The sequence below is a fragment of the Macaca fascicularis genome, chromosome 1 (assembly GCF_037993035.2).
Source record: "Macaca fascicularis isolate 582-1 chromosome 1, T2T-MFA8v1.1".
Lineage (NCBI taxonomy): Eukaryota > Metazoa > Chordata > Mammalia > Primates > Cercopithecidae > Macaca > Macaca fascicularis.
The window spans coordinates 191,649,713-191,668,769 of NC_088375.1; the positions used below are offsets into that span (position 1 = coordinate 191,649,713).

Consider the following 19,057-nt stretch of genomic DNA (forward strand, 5'->3'; position numbering starts at 1 on the left):
TGCAATCCCAGCTACTTGGGAAGGTGAGGCAGGAGAATTGCCTGAACCCGGGAGGCGGAGGTTGTGGTGAGCCAAGATTTGCCATTGCACTCCAACCTGGGCAACAAGAGTAACACTCTGTCTCAAAATAAATAAATAAATAAATAATAGCAATAATAATAATGTGTTACTTTTCCTGAGCTTCTGATATCTATTTCCAAAAATATCCTAAAAGTGGAATTATTGGGTTGAAGGGCATTAAAATATTTAAGGTTCTTAATATATAAAGACAAATTGTCTTACAAAAAGATGATTTATACTCCCACCAACAATCTATAAAGTTCATATTTCATTGTATTCTGGACACCTCTGTTTAAAAACTCTGACAGTTTCAAAGGTAAAAAGATGATGTTGATATTTTAATTTGCATTTCCTGATGACTGCTTTGGTGGGATTTCCCCATATGCCTATTAATGATTTGGATTTTTTAAAACAAACTGTTCACATCTATTGTCGATTTTCTGAGGTGCTTGTATTTTTCTTACCAACTTGGAAGAGCCCTTTTTATGTTGATGATGTTAACCATATGACCGTTAAGTATGTTGCAATTTTATGCCCTGTTTTGTCACCTGCATTTTAGTTTTGCTTTATTATATAGGCAACACTGAGGCTCCTAGGCATGCAGGTAGGGTAATACTTCTTTTTTTTGAGACAGAGTCTTGCTCTGTTGCCCAGGCTGGAGTGCAGTGGTACAATCTCGGCTCACTGCAAGCTCTGTCTCCCAGGTTCAAGCCATTCTCCTGCCTCAGCCTCTCAAGTAGCTGGGACTACAGGTGCCCACCACCATGGCTGGCTAATTTTTTTTGTATTTTTAGTGGAGATGGCGTTTCACCATGTTAGGCAGGATGGTCTCGATCTCCTGACCTCGTGATCCGCCCGCCTCAGCCTCCCCAAAGTGCTGAGATTACAGGCATGAACCACCGCGCCCAGCCAGGGTAATACTTTTAAGAACACTAGAAACCTGCACCCTTGGCATGGACCCTGGCTTCTCATGGGGTTTGTAAAGATTCTATGAGGAATAAGCAGAGTTTGGAGGGAAGGGCCTTCCAAGCTAGGGAGAATGGAGCTAAAACTTCCTATTGAGTTTTTACCTCTCTCCAGACTTTGCATCTGGTGGTAACACTATGCCCACTCTCCTGCCTCTAATTTTCCTCATCCTTACATGGACAGGATTCCTTTTCCTTGATATCACCCAAAAAAGGCTCTAGTTTTCCAGAAGATACTTTATTAAAAATAAGAGAAAAAGGAAAATCAAGAGGGATGAATTGTTTTCCAAAAGCACAGAAGTAAAACACTGTTACAAACATCCCTTAGCCCAAGGTGATTTCAGTCAACCTCAGATGCTGTAACAGGCATAGTTTGTAAGTGGGTAGATAAAGGTTCCTTTCCTCCTTCTCAAGTCTCCTTCTCACCCTAAGATTATCTGCTTTTCAGTTTTTGAGTTTCTCTTTCTCCCATTTTTCCCTCTTTTTCCTTTACTGTCTAGGGCTCCACTCACTTCCACAACCCCGGAGGATCATGGTTGATGACTGGTTGATTATTCATTCCTAAGTAGTAAATTTTAAAAATTAAAACTAACATTTGTTGAAAGGTTACTACATGCCAGGCTCTGTAGTAAGCACATTTTACATATTATTTCATGAATTCATTACAACTTCCCTATAGAAATGAATTACAGACCTCAGAATAGTTAAATGATTTGCGGAAATTCATGTTACCTATTAATTGGTGAAACTGAGTCTGTCATCCTAGTCTGTCTGGCACAAAAGTCCAGGCTCTTAACCACTACACTTTATTTTCACAGATATCTCTGTCTCGAACATCATCATAGTTATTGCAAACGTCCAAACACCTTGCTCATCTCTCGCTTGGGCAAGGGTGAAGAGTCCAGCTCTACTAGGTCTCATGGGAGAGTCCCTGGGGAATTGGTGACTGCAAGTCCTGCTTTGTTTAGCTTCTAAGATCTTTAGCTTTAAAGTCTTACTCTGGGGCCCTGCTCCATCCCATCCATTTGAAAAAAGCTTTTTTCACATCTTTGTTCCTTAGACTGTAGATGACAGGATTGAGGAAGGATGTAGCAATGTTATAGAAAAGGGCCATTTTCTTTCCGCTGTTTGATAAGGAGCCAGAGCCAGGGCCCATATACATGATGATACATGGAATGGCAAACATAGTGACCACAGTGATGTGGGAAGCACAGGTGGAAAAGGCTTTGATTCGCCCCTGGGCTGAGCGGATCTTCATGATGGTGGCAAAGATGTTGGCATAGACTATGACAACCAGGGAGAGCGGGACCACAATGACATTGAAGCCTATAATGAAGTCCACCAGGTCATTGAGGGATGTGTCTGCACAGGCCAGCTTCAGAACTGCAGGAACCTCGCAAAAGTAGTGGTCAATCTCATTAGGCCCACAATAGGGCAGGCACATAGCAAAGAAAGTATAGCACATGCTACCCAGCACACCATAGGCTGCACAGATACCCACCATGAGGAGACACACCCAGCGGCTCATGATGACCTTGTACCTGAGAGGGTGGCAGATGGCCAAGTACCTGTCCACGGACATGATGGAGAAAAGCCATGACTCAATGACCCCAAAGAGGAGGAAGATGTACATCTGGGCCACACATCTAGCAAAAGAGATGGCCCTCTTCTTGCTGAGAATGTGCACCAGCATCTGGGGCACGGTGGTGGTGGTATAGCACACGTCCAGCAGGGAGAGGACACTGATGAAAAAGTACATGGGTGTGTGCAGGTGTAAGTCCTGGTAAATGAGGGTGATAAGGAGGCTGTTGCTCATGAGAATCAGCAGGTAAAAGACAAAGAAGAAGGTGAAGAGCAGAGGACTGGTCCTGGGATTGGAGGTGAAGCCCACTAGAATGAATTCTGTCACGGTGGACTGGTTGAGCTCCTGCATCGTGATCTGCCTGTTTAAAGAGTTTTTAGGCTATATCTTTGATTGAGTGTCTGTGCCACGGGTGTGTAAGGAATTTTCATATTCATTGTTTCATTTACATTTCTTAACAGTATCAGGAAGCTTTGGATTGGCAGGTGGAGGTGCCAAGAGCTCTGTTCCAATTGGAGTTTGAGTGATGTTGGGATTTGGTTCAGGATTTGGTGGAGGGTCATACTGATTAAAGGGGTGAGAGCCAGGTCAGGGCAGCATAGAGGCAGTGTTCTATTATGGCCTGTAGGCATCTGTTTTTTCTTTCCTGACACAGCCTTGTTCTCTCTGTACTGTACTCACCCCATATTCTGTTCTTTTGGGACTTCAGAGGTTCCTAAGCCTTCTGTGAATTAAGATTAGAATAAGAGTTGGGGCTACTATATTCATCATTTGCTATCAGTGTTAGCATTAGGGCTAAGGATAATCTTGGGCATTACAGTCAATGCTATGCAGGCAAAATATTACAGTTGATATTTAAGATTTAGCTTTTTTGGTGAGTGAACTTAAATGTTGTTCGTTAATTATGCCATTCATTCAAGAATTTTAACTAAAATGATCATTATAACATTATGTCCTCAAATGAGAAGGTTGTTTTTCTAAAATATAGGGGGCAGGATATTTTGTAGTTAAAGAAAGATCTTGGATACATTGAGGATAGTCCTGTAAACAATGTTCAGAATTACCAAAATAAAAATAATAATCCCAGTATACCATACAAGGAGGACAAAATCTTAAATTAAAAATGCATAAATTGTGCAATTAATGTTCACTTGTCATGCATTCTTAATTAGAAATACTTCAAAGACTCTCTCCTTCACACTGTTTATGTGGTGCCAATAAACTGGTTTTGCTTTGTTGGAGACAATGAACGTATTGAGAATTTAAAATTTTCCCCATGTCTGGGTTTACCTTTCAATATTCATTGTTTTTCTGGTTTTATGGCTCAGAAAAATTTATGTTTTGCTCCTAATATATTCAAAATTCTAGGCATGATGGGAAACTATGCAAAAGTAAATCCCCAAAGTCTAGAGTTCTGTGAAAGGGCAATTGATTGGGAAGAGTTGGCAATGCATGACTAAGCACATGCACTCCACTGGGGTGGAATATCTTAGCTACCTCCTTACGCATTTCTGACATGCATCCTCTTTGGACTCTGGCTTCACAGTTTCCTCTCAACTTGTGAGAACTTGATAATGCAATTCGAAAGCTTATGAGAGAATAATGGGGTGACGATAGCCAAGGAAATGAATTAAAATTTAACTGGGCATCTGCATTTTATCTGATAACTCTAAATGCAGACAGCCTTCCAAAGGTTTAAACATATAAATAAAACCACAAAATAAAAATGTAGTATGAAGCAAGAACTAGACAGGTAGATCAACGGGACAGAATAGAGAACTCAGAAGTAGACCTTACCCTAGGATGAAGATGCTATTGTAAGTCAGAGGGGCAAGGAAGAGTTATTCAACAAATGTTGCTCAGACAATTAATTAATGATTTGGGTTATGATTTCACATAGTGTATCAAGACAAATTCTAAATATGTTAAAGAGTTAAAAAAAAATACCTATCAAACAACAGAGGAGAAACTGTAGGTGAATGTTTATTTTACGGTGATTCACAGACCTCTCAAGCATAACCAAAGATTTCCTAGCCTTTCAGTCTCATGGTGATAACTCTTGTCTCTATAATATGCAAATTTGAAGTAATATAGGCCCTCGACTGATCTGCTCTAAGAAGTCCAGTGTTTTCTGCGATATTTCTAAGGGTTCCTTCTGGTCACTTTGCTCTAAAAATCCCTGCTGTGAGGAAATGCTCTAATAGATTATTAAGTTTAAAAAGCAGGATAGGAAATCATATATAACCCAATCCTAATACTATAAAGATTTACATGCATAGAAAAAAAATTGGAAAGGAATATATCAAAATTTTAACAATGGTCATTTCTGGAGGATTAGGTTTATAGATGATATTTGTTTGTTAAAATTCACAAGACTTTCTAAATTTTTCCACAATAAGCATGAGTTACTTGTAATAAAGAATAAAGAACAGCCAGGAGGCGTGCCTGGCTGAGGGGACCCGGTCCTCTAGACTCGCCACTCCCTGAGAACAGACCTGAAAATGCACAGTGGGACGGGTGGGCATTGGGGAGCAGGGCCTGGGGTCTTAACAATTTCAGAGTCACATATTTTCAACCTTTTTAAAGCCCTGGAACTTTTTTGTCAAAGGCAAACTTCTGCAGGAGCAGAAAAACCCACCCACTCACCCTCACCCAGAAAAACATGGTTCCCTGGAACTCCTCTTATGAGTTAGAGACTTAATTTGATAACCATTAATGCAATCCTTTCTTTTTACCAGAGCCCAGAGAGGGGAAGCAATTGGCTTAAGGTTACCCAGCCTGAGAGTGTCTGAGCAGGGAGACTGACCTCCAGCCCAGGGTCTGCAGTGCCAAGTGCTGCTCCCAGAGGAGCCAAGAGCCTGGACATGGAGCTAGGGACAGAGGAGTCCGATGCTGCAAATCACATCAGCTCCTGAGTTGTGAGGTCCTTAAGCAAGGATAATGAGAGGCCACCCAGTTCTTACCTCCAGCTTGTGCCTGCAGACTGAGGGCAGAGGAAGCAGAGAAGATGTGGGTGACAGGTCTCTGGCCCCCAGGACTCCTTGCCCTTTGGTGGGTTTGCACCGTCCTCCAGAGCAAAGCCTAGAAACGGGTTTCTACTCTCACTTTCCTTGCTGTGTGTCTTAGGGCCAGTTGCTTGGTCTCTCTGAGCTTCCGGTTCTGACTCTGTCTCAGCTAGGTTTGATGATGACATGTGGCGATGAGAAAACAGAAACAGATTGTGTATGCAAGGTCCTGGTAGTGGGTAAGCCTCTAGCTCCTGGTTGGCCAGGGCTGGCATGGGTTGGGGTTGCCAGCCTTGGTCCATTACTAGGGTGTAATGGAAATCAGAGAAAAATGGCTTTTTTTTTCTTACTTTGGATCCTTATATTTCTCTCCCCCTGTCATATCTCTTCTCCAGCAGCACTGACTAGGAGATAAAAGACTAAAGGCAGCTGCTTTTGAATTCTCATTTTTGCTATTTACTGGCCATGACTCTGAGCAAGTTAGTCATTCCTTATCTGCAAAAAGAGGAGACTGTTTGCAATAATATCTGATTCTGTCAGGTTCTGAAGATATATGTTTTCTCTTCCCTTCCCCGTTTGACAGCCCTTTTCCCCCACCCCCTCCACCCTCCACAACACACACACACACCATGCCCCCAGTATCAGCAGCGACCTGCAAGGTCAAGAGTGGCCAGAGAACAAACAAGTAAAACCAGAAAGAAAAAACAAAAGGCAGAGAATGACTGATATGATTGATGAAAAAAAGACGGAGAGTTCTCTGCAGGAAGAGACACATGAGTCAGAGAGAGGCACAGAGAACCAGACCCCGAGGGCGCAGACAGGAGAGAGAGAAGGAGATGCTGAAAACACAACTGAGGAACAGGAAGAGAAGTACCTGGGAGCCCAGGATGGGCAGGCGGTGGGAGAATGTTCATTTTAAGAATCCTAGAAGAGGGGAAAAGACCAAGGAAGCAGGCATAGAGACACTGAGACCTCCTGGGAGGCTGTCAGGGGAACCAAACCAGACAAGGAAGCAAGAGGAGAGGAGGCCAGGAGCCAGGAGCCAGGAGGCAGGGAAGCATGTCTGTGATGCTGAGATGCAGGTGTGAGGCCTATGAGAGGGACACAGGAGCAAGGCGGAGCTGCAAAAAGGGCAGGCAGGGCTGGGCGTGGTGGTTCACACCTGTAATCTCAGCACTTTGGGAGGCCGAGGTGGGTGGATCACAAAGTCAAGAGATAGAGACTATCCTGGCCAACATGGTGAAACTCCGTCTCTACTAAAATACAAAAAAATTAGCTGGGCGTGGTGGTGTGTGCCTGTAGTCCCAGCTACTTGGGAGGCTAAGGCAGGAGAATCGCTTGAACCCGGGAGGTGGGGGTTGCAATGATCCAAGATCATGCCACTTCACTGCAGCCTGGTGACAGAATGAGACTCTGTCTCAAAAAAAAAAAAAAAAAAAAGGCTGGTGGACCAGCAAAGAGCCCAGCGGAGAGAGGCCGGAGTGATCAGACGTGGGGCAGTGGGGAGAGGCAGGGCCAGTCCAGTCTCCCAAGGAGGGAGAGCTGGAAGAGGAGCCCAAGAGCAGGCAGAGCAGGCAGATGGCAGGCTGGACTGGTGGGAGCTGGGCAGAGAGGGGGAAACCAAGACATGACAGTGGGGGAGGCTCCAGCAGGAGACCCAGAGCAACGCTACAAGGGGAAAAGCCTTGTGGACAAGAGAGGATAAGGGGAAGAGGAGAGATCAGGGATGGCTAGAGAGAGACAGCGCTGATGGCAAATCCAGAGATTGAGAGACAGCAAAATACAGAGAGGTCGAGGAAGAAAGAAAGGCAAAAGGAATGAGCTGAAGACCTAGCGGAAGAACCTCAGAGCCGGACACACAGGAAGAGGAGGGAGAGATGGGACAAGACTTTGGAGACAGAGACACACAGAGACAGCTGATAGAAACAGAGGCAGAAAGAGACAGATGGAGAGATGGAAAGCAAAGGAAAGAGAGACAGACAAATAATAATAGGCCCAGAGAAAGATAAAGAAATAGGAGGACACAGAGAAGGGAAGAGAAGTAGACACAGGCAGCCAGGCACACACTCACATGGCTGTGGGAAAGAGATGGAGGCAGAGAGGCAGGCGGCTGCTGGTGAGTGGGAACAGCAGACCAGGCTGGGCTGCTTCTCAGAGCTCCCACTGGCAATGTTGGGGGCGTGGGGGCACCAGTAGGCTTACTTACTTCCCAGAATGCCAAGGGACACTGCTGTCCTGAGCTTATAACCTTTCAGGGAAGGGGGTGGGTCTGAGTGCCCTCAGACTCAGAGGGCACTCCCAAGTGGCAGTTGGCCCCAGGGCCCTTGCCAGGACTGTTCCTGCAGCAGCCTCGGCTCACTCCCCAGGGACACTCAGGCCATGCCCTCCCCCAGAGCCCAGGTCAGGTTGGGGAGCGTGAGGCTCAGCTGGGGCAGAGGCTCAGAGAGGGCCCCAGGGCAGATCTTTCCTCAGCCGCTCCTCCTTTCCCAGGGGAAAAAAATGAGACTTCCTGGCAGGTCTTGAGTGATGAACCTCAAGAAATTGTCCTCTACCCCCGCCAGGTGGCATCCCCGGGGCTGTTCGATCCATTAGGCACTGAAGACAAAGTGTCCAGAGTCCTTGAGCTTCCATAGTCTACAGACATGTTGGAGACCTGAAAAAGATGATAGGCTCAAAAATAGGACCTCTGCAAAATAAAAATTAGTAAATGTTTAAATGACTATTAACTATAATATTTTATTAGTCAACTACAGCTCAAACTCTCCTGGTTAAGTAGTTTGTGATATGTTAATTATATTCGGTGTGGATGAGCTTGAGGCCTGGTTGGGGGGTTGAAGACTGATGCAAGTGACCTACAGGACTGGGGAAGGGCACACCCACGCCCTCCCTGAGCTGACTTGTGCCCCGCTCTCCAGCCTCCCTTCCTACAGTTCTTTGACTCCATGAAGCCAGAACCACTTTTAGATGCTCTGCCTCATGCTGCTTCCTCAGCCCAGGACGCCCTGCACAGCATGCAGCCTGGAAAACATTTATGTGTGCCTCAGAACCCTCACCTAATCCTGATCGCAGCACCTCAATGTTCCCTAATCTGTGAAGCCTTCCCTCGATAACCTGGTTATGCCGTCCTCTGCAGTCAGCTGCTCTCATGCCCTGCACAACTCCTCCCTGGCACTCCATGCTGACCTACCAGCTTTTCCTTCATGACAACCCCCTACAATTGCTCGTCCCGTTCCCCTCTGTTTGTGCCATGGTTTCACCAACCGATAAATTGCTCTGTAAACACTCATAGCTGCCAGTGGTGTATCAGACATTTCTGGTCACTGGAGACAAAAGTTGAATAAGACTTGGTCCCTGGCTCTGCCCATGATGAGCTTGAGGACTGATTGGGGGAATGAAGACGGGTGCAAGTGTCCTACAGGACTGGATAGGGGCATACACAAGATTCTGCAGTGACACAGAGAACAGTCCCACTGATGCTTCTTCGCTGAGAGTTCTGGGAAGAGGGATTATTTGAGCTGGGTTTTGAAAGATGAATAGAAGTTTGATAGATGAAGACAGAGAAAGGCAATCCTTGTACAGGGAACAGGGTATGCAAAGAAGCAGAGGAAGGAAAGAAGATGGCCCTGAATTTCCCCCTTCATGCTGTATGAGGACAGTGATAGTGTCATTTATGTCATGTTTATAGTGTGCAGCACAGGGAAAGCATCAATCAATATTGAGGGAATAAATGAACAAATGGTGCATTTGAAGGATGTGAAGCAAGTCCAATGTGAACAGAGCTTGAGAGAAGTTATACCTGGGGCATAGCATCCCAGAGAGGATAGGATTCAAGAACAGGTAGGGAATTCTAGGCTTGGCTAGGTCAGGGACTCTCAGCTGAAATCTCCAGTCCCTGAAAGCTCCCTCCAGCTGTGTGGTGGCCCCATGGTAGACTGGCTACTGGCTCATGTCCACAGCCCATTCCCAGCCTTGCAATTTGCTCCCTAAGGATCACACTCTTCCAAATCCCATAAAGGTGGCAAACATAACTCCCTAGCTATAGACCACATAAATGATTTGATGGAGGACTTTTTTCTGATCAGCAAATTCATTCATATGGAAAAACAGCTGCTTCGACTCATTTCTGGAAGAAGGCAGAGCATGAAAGAACAAATAAAAATATGAGTTTACGAAAGCATAAAAATTAAATTCACTCTAACGTACATGTAACAAAATACCTTACTTTTATGTAAAAGAATACAATTACCCAAATCAGTGCTGCCCTGGAAAATCCAGGAAAGGTGGGTTTTTTGTTGTTTGTTTTAATTTTTTTTGCATTAACAATTAACATTATTTAATTAATGGTGAGATTGATATGTAAAATAGAGTTTTAAGGCAATTTCAATATTAAATTGAGCCTTGAAGATAAACATCCACATTTCTCCTTCATGTACCTTTTTTTTTTTTTTTTTTTTTTTTTTTTTTTTTGAGATGGAGTCTTGCTCTGTTGGCCAGGCTGGAGTGCAATGACGTGATCTTGGCTCACTGCAACCTCCCCCTCCTGGGTACGTGAAATTCTCTTGCCTCAGCCTCCCAAGGAGCTGGGATTACAGATGTGCGCCAGCACACCCAGCTAATTTTTGTTTTTTGTGTTTTTTTTTTTTGCTTTCGTTATGACTTTTAAAAAATTATATGTTAAGTTCTGGGATACATGTGCAGAACGTGCAGGTTTTTTACATAGGTATACATGCACCATGGAGGTTTGCTGCACCCATCAACCCGTCATCTACATGAGGTGTTTCTCCTAATGCTATCCCTCCCTTAGCCCCCACCCCCTGACAGGCCCCGGTGTGTGATGTTCCCTTCCCTGTGTCCATGTGTTCTCATCGTTCAACTTCCACTTATGAGTGAGAACATGAGGTATTTGGTTTTCTGTTCCTGTGTTAGTTTGCTGAGAATTATGGTTTCCAGCTTCATCTATGTCCCTGCAAAGGACATGAACTCATCCTTTTTTATGGCTGTGTAGTACTCCATGGTATATATATGCCACATTTTCAGGCGTCTGTTGTTTCCTGACTTTCTAATGATTGCCATTCTAACAAGGATAGCAAAGGTTACAGTTACTTTCCATCTAAGCTGCCCAGAGAGCAGTGCTTCTGTATCTTACCAGAATAATTTTCTGTGTGGTATGTTGTCTTGCTCATGTCTTTGAACATTAAAAACAAACCAACATGGAACAAAGATTCACTGTTAAAGAGCTAAGGTAATTTATAATCATGTTGCTTTCTTCTATGCCCATTTTGAAACATTTTATTGACACTTTGATTAGAATAGGTCACCAAGTACTAATTCTCAGGTACCTTTGAGCCTATCATATGCACATGATAAAATGTTGATTTTTACCTTCCCAAGATCAGATCTTAAACTTAGAAAAATGAAATAATCTCAGGGTATCCTTTTACCAAAAACTACCAGAGTGTCCCTGGAAAATCATAAAGATTTATTCTTTCACATTATAAAAATAGGGATGGCAGAAATAATTAGGTCTGATTGATGTGTTCCATATTTCTTATTTAGTTCAACACTATTATAAGAACTATAATGATCGTCCAATCAGAAGAAACTTCCAGCTTTCCCTACAGTAAGTTTGTACAAATAAAGCGTAATTAATGTAAATATTCCAGAAATTGTATGCTGCATGAGAGGCCCCTGGGATTTGTCTGTACCCTCACTGCCCATAATACTGTTTTTAGCCATGAAGGAAACATTGATCAAACCTTTATGAAATAATTATGCACTGTACCTCAAAAGAGAACTTCACTCCCCTCCATTCTGATATAATTGGCTGCTGTAATAAATTAACGACATCCATTCAGTTTTTGTCATTTACAGATACCATCTGTTCTCTCTGATGCTGACCTAGAGGCTTGGGTATAAGCCAGAATTTGTGTCTTCAACAAAGAACGATAGTCTCAGAGCCTCATAGAAAGGACTTACAAAGTACTCTGAACATCCCAAGCTGGTATCTCTTAGGCAAATTTCCAGATGTGCCGAGTGGGCTGAGTCAGGATTCCCGTGACTCTTTTTTGGCCTAATATCATGCAGATTCCATGATACTGACTGCTGACCCAGACTTAGCAGAACCAGAGTAAATGATGTGGAGTTGAACAAAACAATGAAGTTTTTTGTTTAGATTGTCGTTGCTATTATTTTTAATGTTCTATTTTTTGTGGATATACGAAAAACCCCTTTCTTCTCTCAAGCTAGCTCTAACACTAATTAAGTAGATCCTATTTTTATAAACTAAAATGAAACATTTTAAACTTATATCTGATTCTTATGAACCCATCAGCATTCAGAAGCTTGTTAGTCTCCATACTTTTTATAGCAACATAGTTATTAGCACATGTTCAATAGAAACTTTCTTTTTACCCCAGATATATTGGTCAAATGAATTATATGGCCAAGAATTTTTTTGAGAATTATTTGAGAATTAACATATTTCAATCAGGGTTAAGTGTACTTGCAGGCCAATCTCTACAAAGCCTTCCCAGGAAAACTGGCCTTTTATTTGGCTTGCAAGAGCCTGACCTTAGAGATGGAAAGAAAACCACTTCCTTCCTTTGAGCTAGAGCTTCAAGGTAAAAAAAAAAAAAAAAAAGAAAAGAAAAAAAAGAAAAGAGGCCGGGCGCGGTGGCTCAAGCCTGTAATCCCAGCACTTTGGGAGGCCGAGACGGGCGGATCATGAGGTCAGGAGATCGAGACCATCCTGGCTAACACGGTGAAACCCCGTCTCTACTAAAAATACAAGAAAAATTAGCCGGGCGAGGTGGCGGGCGCCTGTAGTCCCAGCTACTCGGGAGGCTGAGGCAGGAGAATGGCGTGAACCCGGGGGAGCGAAGCTTGCAGTGAGCCGAGATCGCGCCACTGCACTCCAGCCTGGGGCACAGAGCAAGACTCCGCGTCAAAAAAAAAAAAAAAAAGAAAAAAGAAAAAAAAGAAAAGAAAAGAAAGAAAGAAAGGAAAAGAAAAGAAAAAAGAGAATCATTTCTTGGCCAGTGAGAACTTTAGTGGATTTGGGGATATAGCAAATAACAGTGGATTTTCAGAGTCCAATTTGAGATTCTTCATGAAAACTTTCAGACCAGAGGTTAATTCTTTGGCTTTAGAAGTTGCTCAGTACTGCATATCTCTATATTTGCAAAGCAAACTCATAAAAGCCTATATGGTTGACATTCTTGTTACACCTATATAAACAATAAGGCCAAACATAATGAGACCAGTCTTTCTGTGATCAAAAATAATCTTTGAAGATTAAGATCACAAGAGGGAATATTGTCAGAAAAAGAGCATCTAAGACTTGCAAAAGAACAAAAGAGATTAATTACTTAGTGCCCTCTCAGTGTAGTGCTGGGTGTTGTCTAGCAGATTCTCTGAGGATTATCTTATAGGCAGCGAAAGTGAGTGCCTTTGATTGACTGCCTAAGGACTAAGGCATTTTACAACTCTGTAAGTATAGCTGTTAAGTTATAGAATAGCTATGGAGCTCTATAATAGCATATGCAATGCAATGGAATATGCCAGTAGCAATGCAAATTATTCCTACTGATCACAATGCAAATGAAGTTTGTTCAACAGAGAATATAAATCTCTATACTTCAGATTCTTGCTTGAAACCAGTCCTAACACCTTGTTGGCTCCTTCCTGAGTTAATGAGCTCAGTAAAATCTTTGGATTTGTTCACTTAATAATGATAAAGGAAAAGATTCACAAGTTCATCTGTGTTAAATTAAGAATTCTACTCATCAAAAGTCATTATTCTATTCCATTCTATTCCATTCTATTCTATTCTATTCTATTCTATTCTATTCTTGTCTAGTCTATCCTATTATATTCTGTTCACCATAAGTAAGTGTAAAGAATACCCTTCAGCAGTGAAAATAAATAAACATAAAAAAATGTTTTAAAATAACATTGTTGGGCGACTATGGCAAGTTACAAAATAATACATACTGTATAATTCAGTTCAAAATTCATGAAAACAAATAAATTGTTTAAGAACGTTATGTACATTTCTTCAAAAACATCAATAAAAGCAATTTAAAAACTGAAACCCTAGAACAGACACTGAAATATGTGGGATTTTTTTTGGTTTTTTGGAGACAGGGTTTCACTCTGATCCCGAGGCTGGAATGCAGTGGCGTGATCACAGCTCACTGTAGCCTCAACCTCCCCAGGTTCAGATGATCCTCCCACCTCAGCCCTCCTAGTAGTTGGGAGCATGTCACTATGTCCAGCTAATTTTTCATTTTTTGTAGAGATGGGATTTCATCATGTGGCCCAGGCTGGTTTCAAACTCCTGGGCTCAAGCAACCTGCCAGCCTCAGTCTCCCAAAGTGTTGGGATTACGGTGTGAGCCACCGCACCTGGCCAACACTGGAATGTTAGTAGTTATCACTAGGTCTAAGATAATGGATGATTTTTATTTTCTTCTTTTTGTTCATTTCTGTTTTACAAAATTTTAAAACATAAACGTGTTTTAAAACATGTATTACTTTTGCATAAAGAAAAGCGGTAATAAACTTATAGAAGGTATTTTCAATGAATGTAATAGACAAAAAATTAATGTCCAAAATGTATAACAAACTACAAATTAAGAAAAGACAATATCTCATTCATTGAGCACTTAGTATTTGTTATTCAATATAGAAAGCGCTTTACATGTATTATATCATTTACTCCTTCTAACAACCATCTCATGTATATGCTATTTTCTTTCCATTTACAGATGAGGAAGCTGAGACTCAGAGAAGTTAGGCTACTTGCCCATCGTCACTAAGTTGATAAAGAATGGTACTCTAATTGAAACCCTGCAGTCTGACTCCAGAGCCTGCTGCACTACACAATACTAACAACAAATTCATGAAAAGATGTTAAACTCTCTAGCAACCAGAGAATTGCAAATGAAACAATAAATAATGGTGCCAAGTTTCATCTATGAGATGGGTAGACACATTAGAATGTTTGAGATAGATAAACAATGTCGAGCATTGGTGAGGATGAGAGTTGTCGTTGGTATAACTACATGGAAACATCATTTGGGAGTATCTAATAAACTGGAAATTTCTTTGATTCTGCAATCTGCAAAGTCTACTTCTATGATTTAAAAATATATGTACATATGGAGAAATGCCCAAAGACACTTGTTGTAGAATTATTTAAATAGTGAAAAATTGGAAATAAACAAATATTCAACAATGGTAAATTGGATAAATGAAATAAGCTCAAATGCTTATTAAAGAGAATGAGCTACCCCTATAATTATCAAATGAGTAGATGTCAGAGCGAGTTAAAATTTTTTTCTGAGGCAGGGCGCAGTGGCTCACACCTATAATCCCAGCACTTTGGGAGGCCGAGATGGGCGGATCACGACGTCAGGAGATCCAGACCAACACGGTGAAACCCCGTCTCTACCAAAAATACAAAAAATTAGCTGGGCGTGGTGGCTGGTGCCTGTAGTCCCAGCTACTCGGGAGGCTGAGGCAGGAGAATGGCATGAACCCAGGAGGCGGAGCTTGCAGTGAGTTGAGATCTCACCACTGCACTCCAGCGTGGGAGACAGAGCAAGCCTCCGTCTCAAAAAAAAAAAAAAAAAAAAGGAAAGAAAGAAAAAAAAATTCTGAAATATACTGACATCATGCTACCACTTAAAAAATGTAAACACACACGGGAACAAGCCTATGCATTGCTCATGGATGCAATTGTGGTTGATTGGGGGAGTTCGAGATGTTCAAAGGGCACTTCAACTTTACCTATTATTATTTAATTATTTTTTAAAAATAAAGAAAAAAAGACAGACTAAACATGGCAAAATATTAACAAATATTTCTTTTAGGTAGGGGAAAATGAAATCTTTGTCATATAATTTTCTGTCATCTCTATTTCTGTATCTGTTATTTATCTCTGTATCTATCTAGTGATATATGCATATAGATGTGCATAATGCACACATATATTTTTCTTTTATGAAATGTATATACAGGTTGAGTATCCCTAATTCAAGCATCCAAACTCTGAAATCCTCCAAAATCTGAAATCTTTTGAGTGCTGACTTGATGCTCTAAGGAATGCTCTTTGGAGTATTCAGATTTCGGATTTTCGGATTAGGGATGCTGAACCAGTAAGTGTAATACAAATATTCCAAAATCTAAAAAAAGTCCAAATCTGAAATGCTTCTGGTTCCAAGTATATCTGATAAAGGATAATCAACCTATATCTGTTTTCTCAAATAAAAATGACATTTATTTACTTACTTTTTAGATTTTTTAATTTTTAGTTTTTATGGGTACATAGTAGGGGGATATATTTATGGGGTACATGAGAGATTTTGGTACAGGCAAGCAATCCATAATAATCACATCATGGAAAATGGGGTATCTATCCTCTCAAGCATTTATCCTTTGTTTTGCAAACAATCCAATTCCACTCTTTTAGTTATATTTAAATGTATAATTAAATTATTACTAATAATAGTCTCCCTTTTGTGCTGTCAAACACTGTGTCTTATTTATTCTTTCTATTTTTTTGTAATCACTAACCATCCCCACCTCCTCTGCTAGACCCATCCTTCTATTCTCTACTTCCATGAGTTCAATTGTTTAGATTTTTTTAGATCCCATAAATAAGTGAGAACATGTAAAGTTTGTCTTTCTGTGCCTGCCTTATTTCCCTTAACATAATAAGCTCCAGTTCCATCCACATTGTTGCAAGTGACAGAACCTCATTATTTTTTACGGCTGAATATTACTTCATTGTGTATACGTACCACATTTTCTTTATCCAGTCATCTGCTGGTGGACATTTAGGTTGCTTCCAAATCTTGGCCATTGTGAACAGTGCTGCAACAAACATGGAAGTGCAGGTATCTCTTCAATATACTGATTTCCTGTCTTTGGGGTGTAGACCCAGCAGTGGGGTTGCTTGCTGCACCATATGGTAGCTCTATTTTTAATTTTTTGAGAAACCTCCAAACTGTTCTCCATAGTGGTTGTAGTAATTTACATTCCCACCAACAGTGTTTGAGGATTTCCTTTTCTCCACATCCTCACCAGCATTTGTTAGTCCCTGACTTTTGGATAAAGCCATTTTAACTGGGGTGAGATGATATCTCACTGTAGTTTTGACTTGCATTTCTCTGATGATCAGTGATGTTGAGCACCTTTTCATATGCCTGTTTGTCATCTGTATGCCTCCTTTCGAGAAATGTCTATTCAAATGTTTTGCCCCCAAAAATGAGATTTAAAGTGTAAATTTTAAACTGATCATGTAAAAGTCAGTACTACAAACTGAGCCCAGAGCAGACTAGACTAGTTATTAGCCATATTGTTATACATATATGTCTAAAACAACTCTAGCTCTTATTTTATAGGCACCTAGTACAAAAAGCAATGCTAAATATTACTTGTGTTTGTCGGACAGTAATGCAAGACTATGTCCCTGCATAATCTGCCTGCTTTTTATGTAATTTTTCACCCCAAATGACTCTTTATGTGGTTTTCACACTGGGAAAGAGCACATGTGCATGTTAAACATGTGAGTGCCATTATGCTGAACTGACATAAACTTCCAGAGGTAAGGAGAGAACCCAGGAAAAGCAATGGCCATGAACCGCAAGGACATAGTCTCTGTAAAGAAATACTTTGCCTTCAATACTCAACTGAGTCTTTGGGTGGTGGGAGCTGAAAATTTTTCAGCCAATGATAGAGGACTTCCCAGTTAGGGTGGCCACACCTTCTTCTGGCTGCTTACAGCCGCAGGAAGACTCAGGTTGGTCAGAACTGAGGTACCTGTATGATATCAAATGAGCCCATCCAGTCTGCCCATGACTATGGACAACTCTGAAACATCCTGAGTCATTAAGCTGTCCTTCTGACTCTAAGTATTTTCAGAAAGGCCTCCTTTACATCCTTGTTCCTGAGGCTGTAGATGATGGGATTGAGGAAGGCAGAGACAACATTGTAGAACAGCGCTAGTTTCTTGTCCCGCTCCGGGTCATACCAGGAACTCAGTCTCATGTACATGATGATGGCTGGCCCATAGAACATGATGACCACGGTGACGTGGGAAGCACATGTGGAGAAGGACTTGAGCCTCCCCTGTGCTGAGCGGATTTTGAAGATGGAGGTGAAGATGCGGACATAAGAGGCCAGGATGAGGGAGAGTGGGACCAAAAGCAGGATGAAACCCAAGATGAAGTCCAGCCTGTCATTAAAAGATGTGTCTGCACAGGCCAACTTCAGGACAGCAGGGACCTCACAGAAGAAGTGGTTTATCTTGTAGGGGCCACAATAAGGCAGATGCATGGTGAAGACAGTGTAGATCAGCCCCCCAGTGATGCCAATGGACCAACAGACAATGACCATCTTGATACAAATGGAATGGCTCATGAGTAGGGTATAGTGAAGGGGGAAGCAAATGGCAACATACCTGTCATAGGCCATAATGGCATAGAGGACACACTCAGCAATGCCCAGGACCAAGAAGATGAACATCTGGGCTGCACAAGCTCCCCAGGAGATGGTCCTCCTTGGACACACCATATTAACCAAAATCTGGGGCACAGTGGTAGTGACATAGCTCATGTCCACCAAAGAAAGGACACTGAGAAAAAAGTACATGGGCATATGGAGGTGTGAGTCCAGGTAGATCAGCATGACGATGAGTCCGTTGCCCAGAAGGGTGATGAGGTAGAGGAGGAGGAAGAAGGCAAACAGGGCCATTCTGACCTGTGCCTCACTGGGGAAGCCAAGGAGGATGAACTCAGACACAGAGCTGTGGTTTTTCTTGCCAAGGCTCTGCATGGTGATCTGCCTATTAAGGAGAGACAAGGACTTCCCTGTTCTGTCCCTTCCTTGGGAAAGGAAGGCTGGGATTGACAGAAACTGAGCTACACACGGTGCACAGTAACTCGCACAGATTAAATCAAACCTTTGTTGAGTTGGATGAAAAGGACAAGGAAGCCAGGAGTGAGTAGATGCCTCTGCTGAAAATCTAATTATGACCTGTGGGGGCTTAGGGTACTGTCAACCAGAGGTAATGTGGTGGCAACCCAAGGTCACAGGGCGACTGAGGTGATGGAGGAGAAGAAAATGTAGGTCTTCCAGAGATGATAAAAGACATGCTGAGCAGCAGAGGGGAGAGATCTCACCACCCTGAGAACCTGAGACACGGGCCCTGGTTCCTGGCTTGCTATTCCCACTTTCCCTGAGGCCTGTCTGGGCTTCATTTCTTGTACTTGGATCTAAGTGAAATTTTATGTTGAATCCTTACAACTGCCACTTCGTGACCACATTTTTAACTCAACTGTTCCTGAGTGTCCATGGTTGTCACTCACCCAGCTGCTTGACCTTCGGCAAGTCCCTTCACCTCCATTGGCCTCAGTCTCCCCATCTGTTAAATAGAGATGG

The 19,057-nt window shown here is 42.2% G+C and overlaps 2 protein-coding genes across 2 annotated transcripts; both read right to left on the minus strand.

The window, feature by feature from the left end:
* Positions 1 to 2,019: 2,019 nt before the first annotated feature.
* Positions 2,020 to 2,958, minus strand: LOC102140404 (olfactory receptor 2D2-like). The gene has a single exon (XM_005557546.3). It carries the CDS (start codon positions 2,956 to 2,958, stop codon positions 2,020 to 2,022), a length of 939 nt encoding a protein of 312 aa, XP_005557603.2.
* A 14,548-nt stretch (positions 2,959 to 17,506) lies between these two features.
* Positions 17,507 to 18,451, minus strand: LOC102139151 (olfactory receptor 2G3-like). Its single transcript, XM_005558871.3, has one exon. It carries the CDS (start codon positions 18,449 to 18,451, stop codon positions 17,507 to 17,509), a length of 945 nt encoding a protein of 314 aa, XP_005558928.3.
* Positions 18,452 to 19,057: the final 606 nt, after the last annotated feature.

Bases quoted from the DNA above. Each gene is read 5' to 3' on its own strand.
- LOC102140404 (XM_005557546.3), bottom strand. From the start codon at position 2,958: ATGCAGGAGCTCAACCAGTCCACCGTGACAGAATTCATTCTAGTGGGC.
- LOC102139151 (XM_005558871.3), bottom strand. From the start codon at position 18,451: ATGCAGAGCCTTGGCAAGAAAAACCACAGCTCTGTGTCTGAGTTCATC.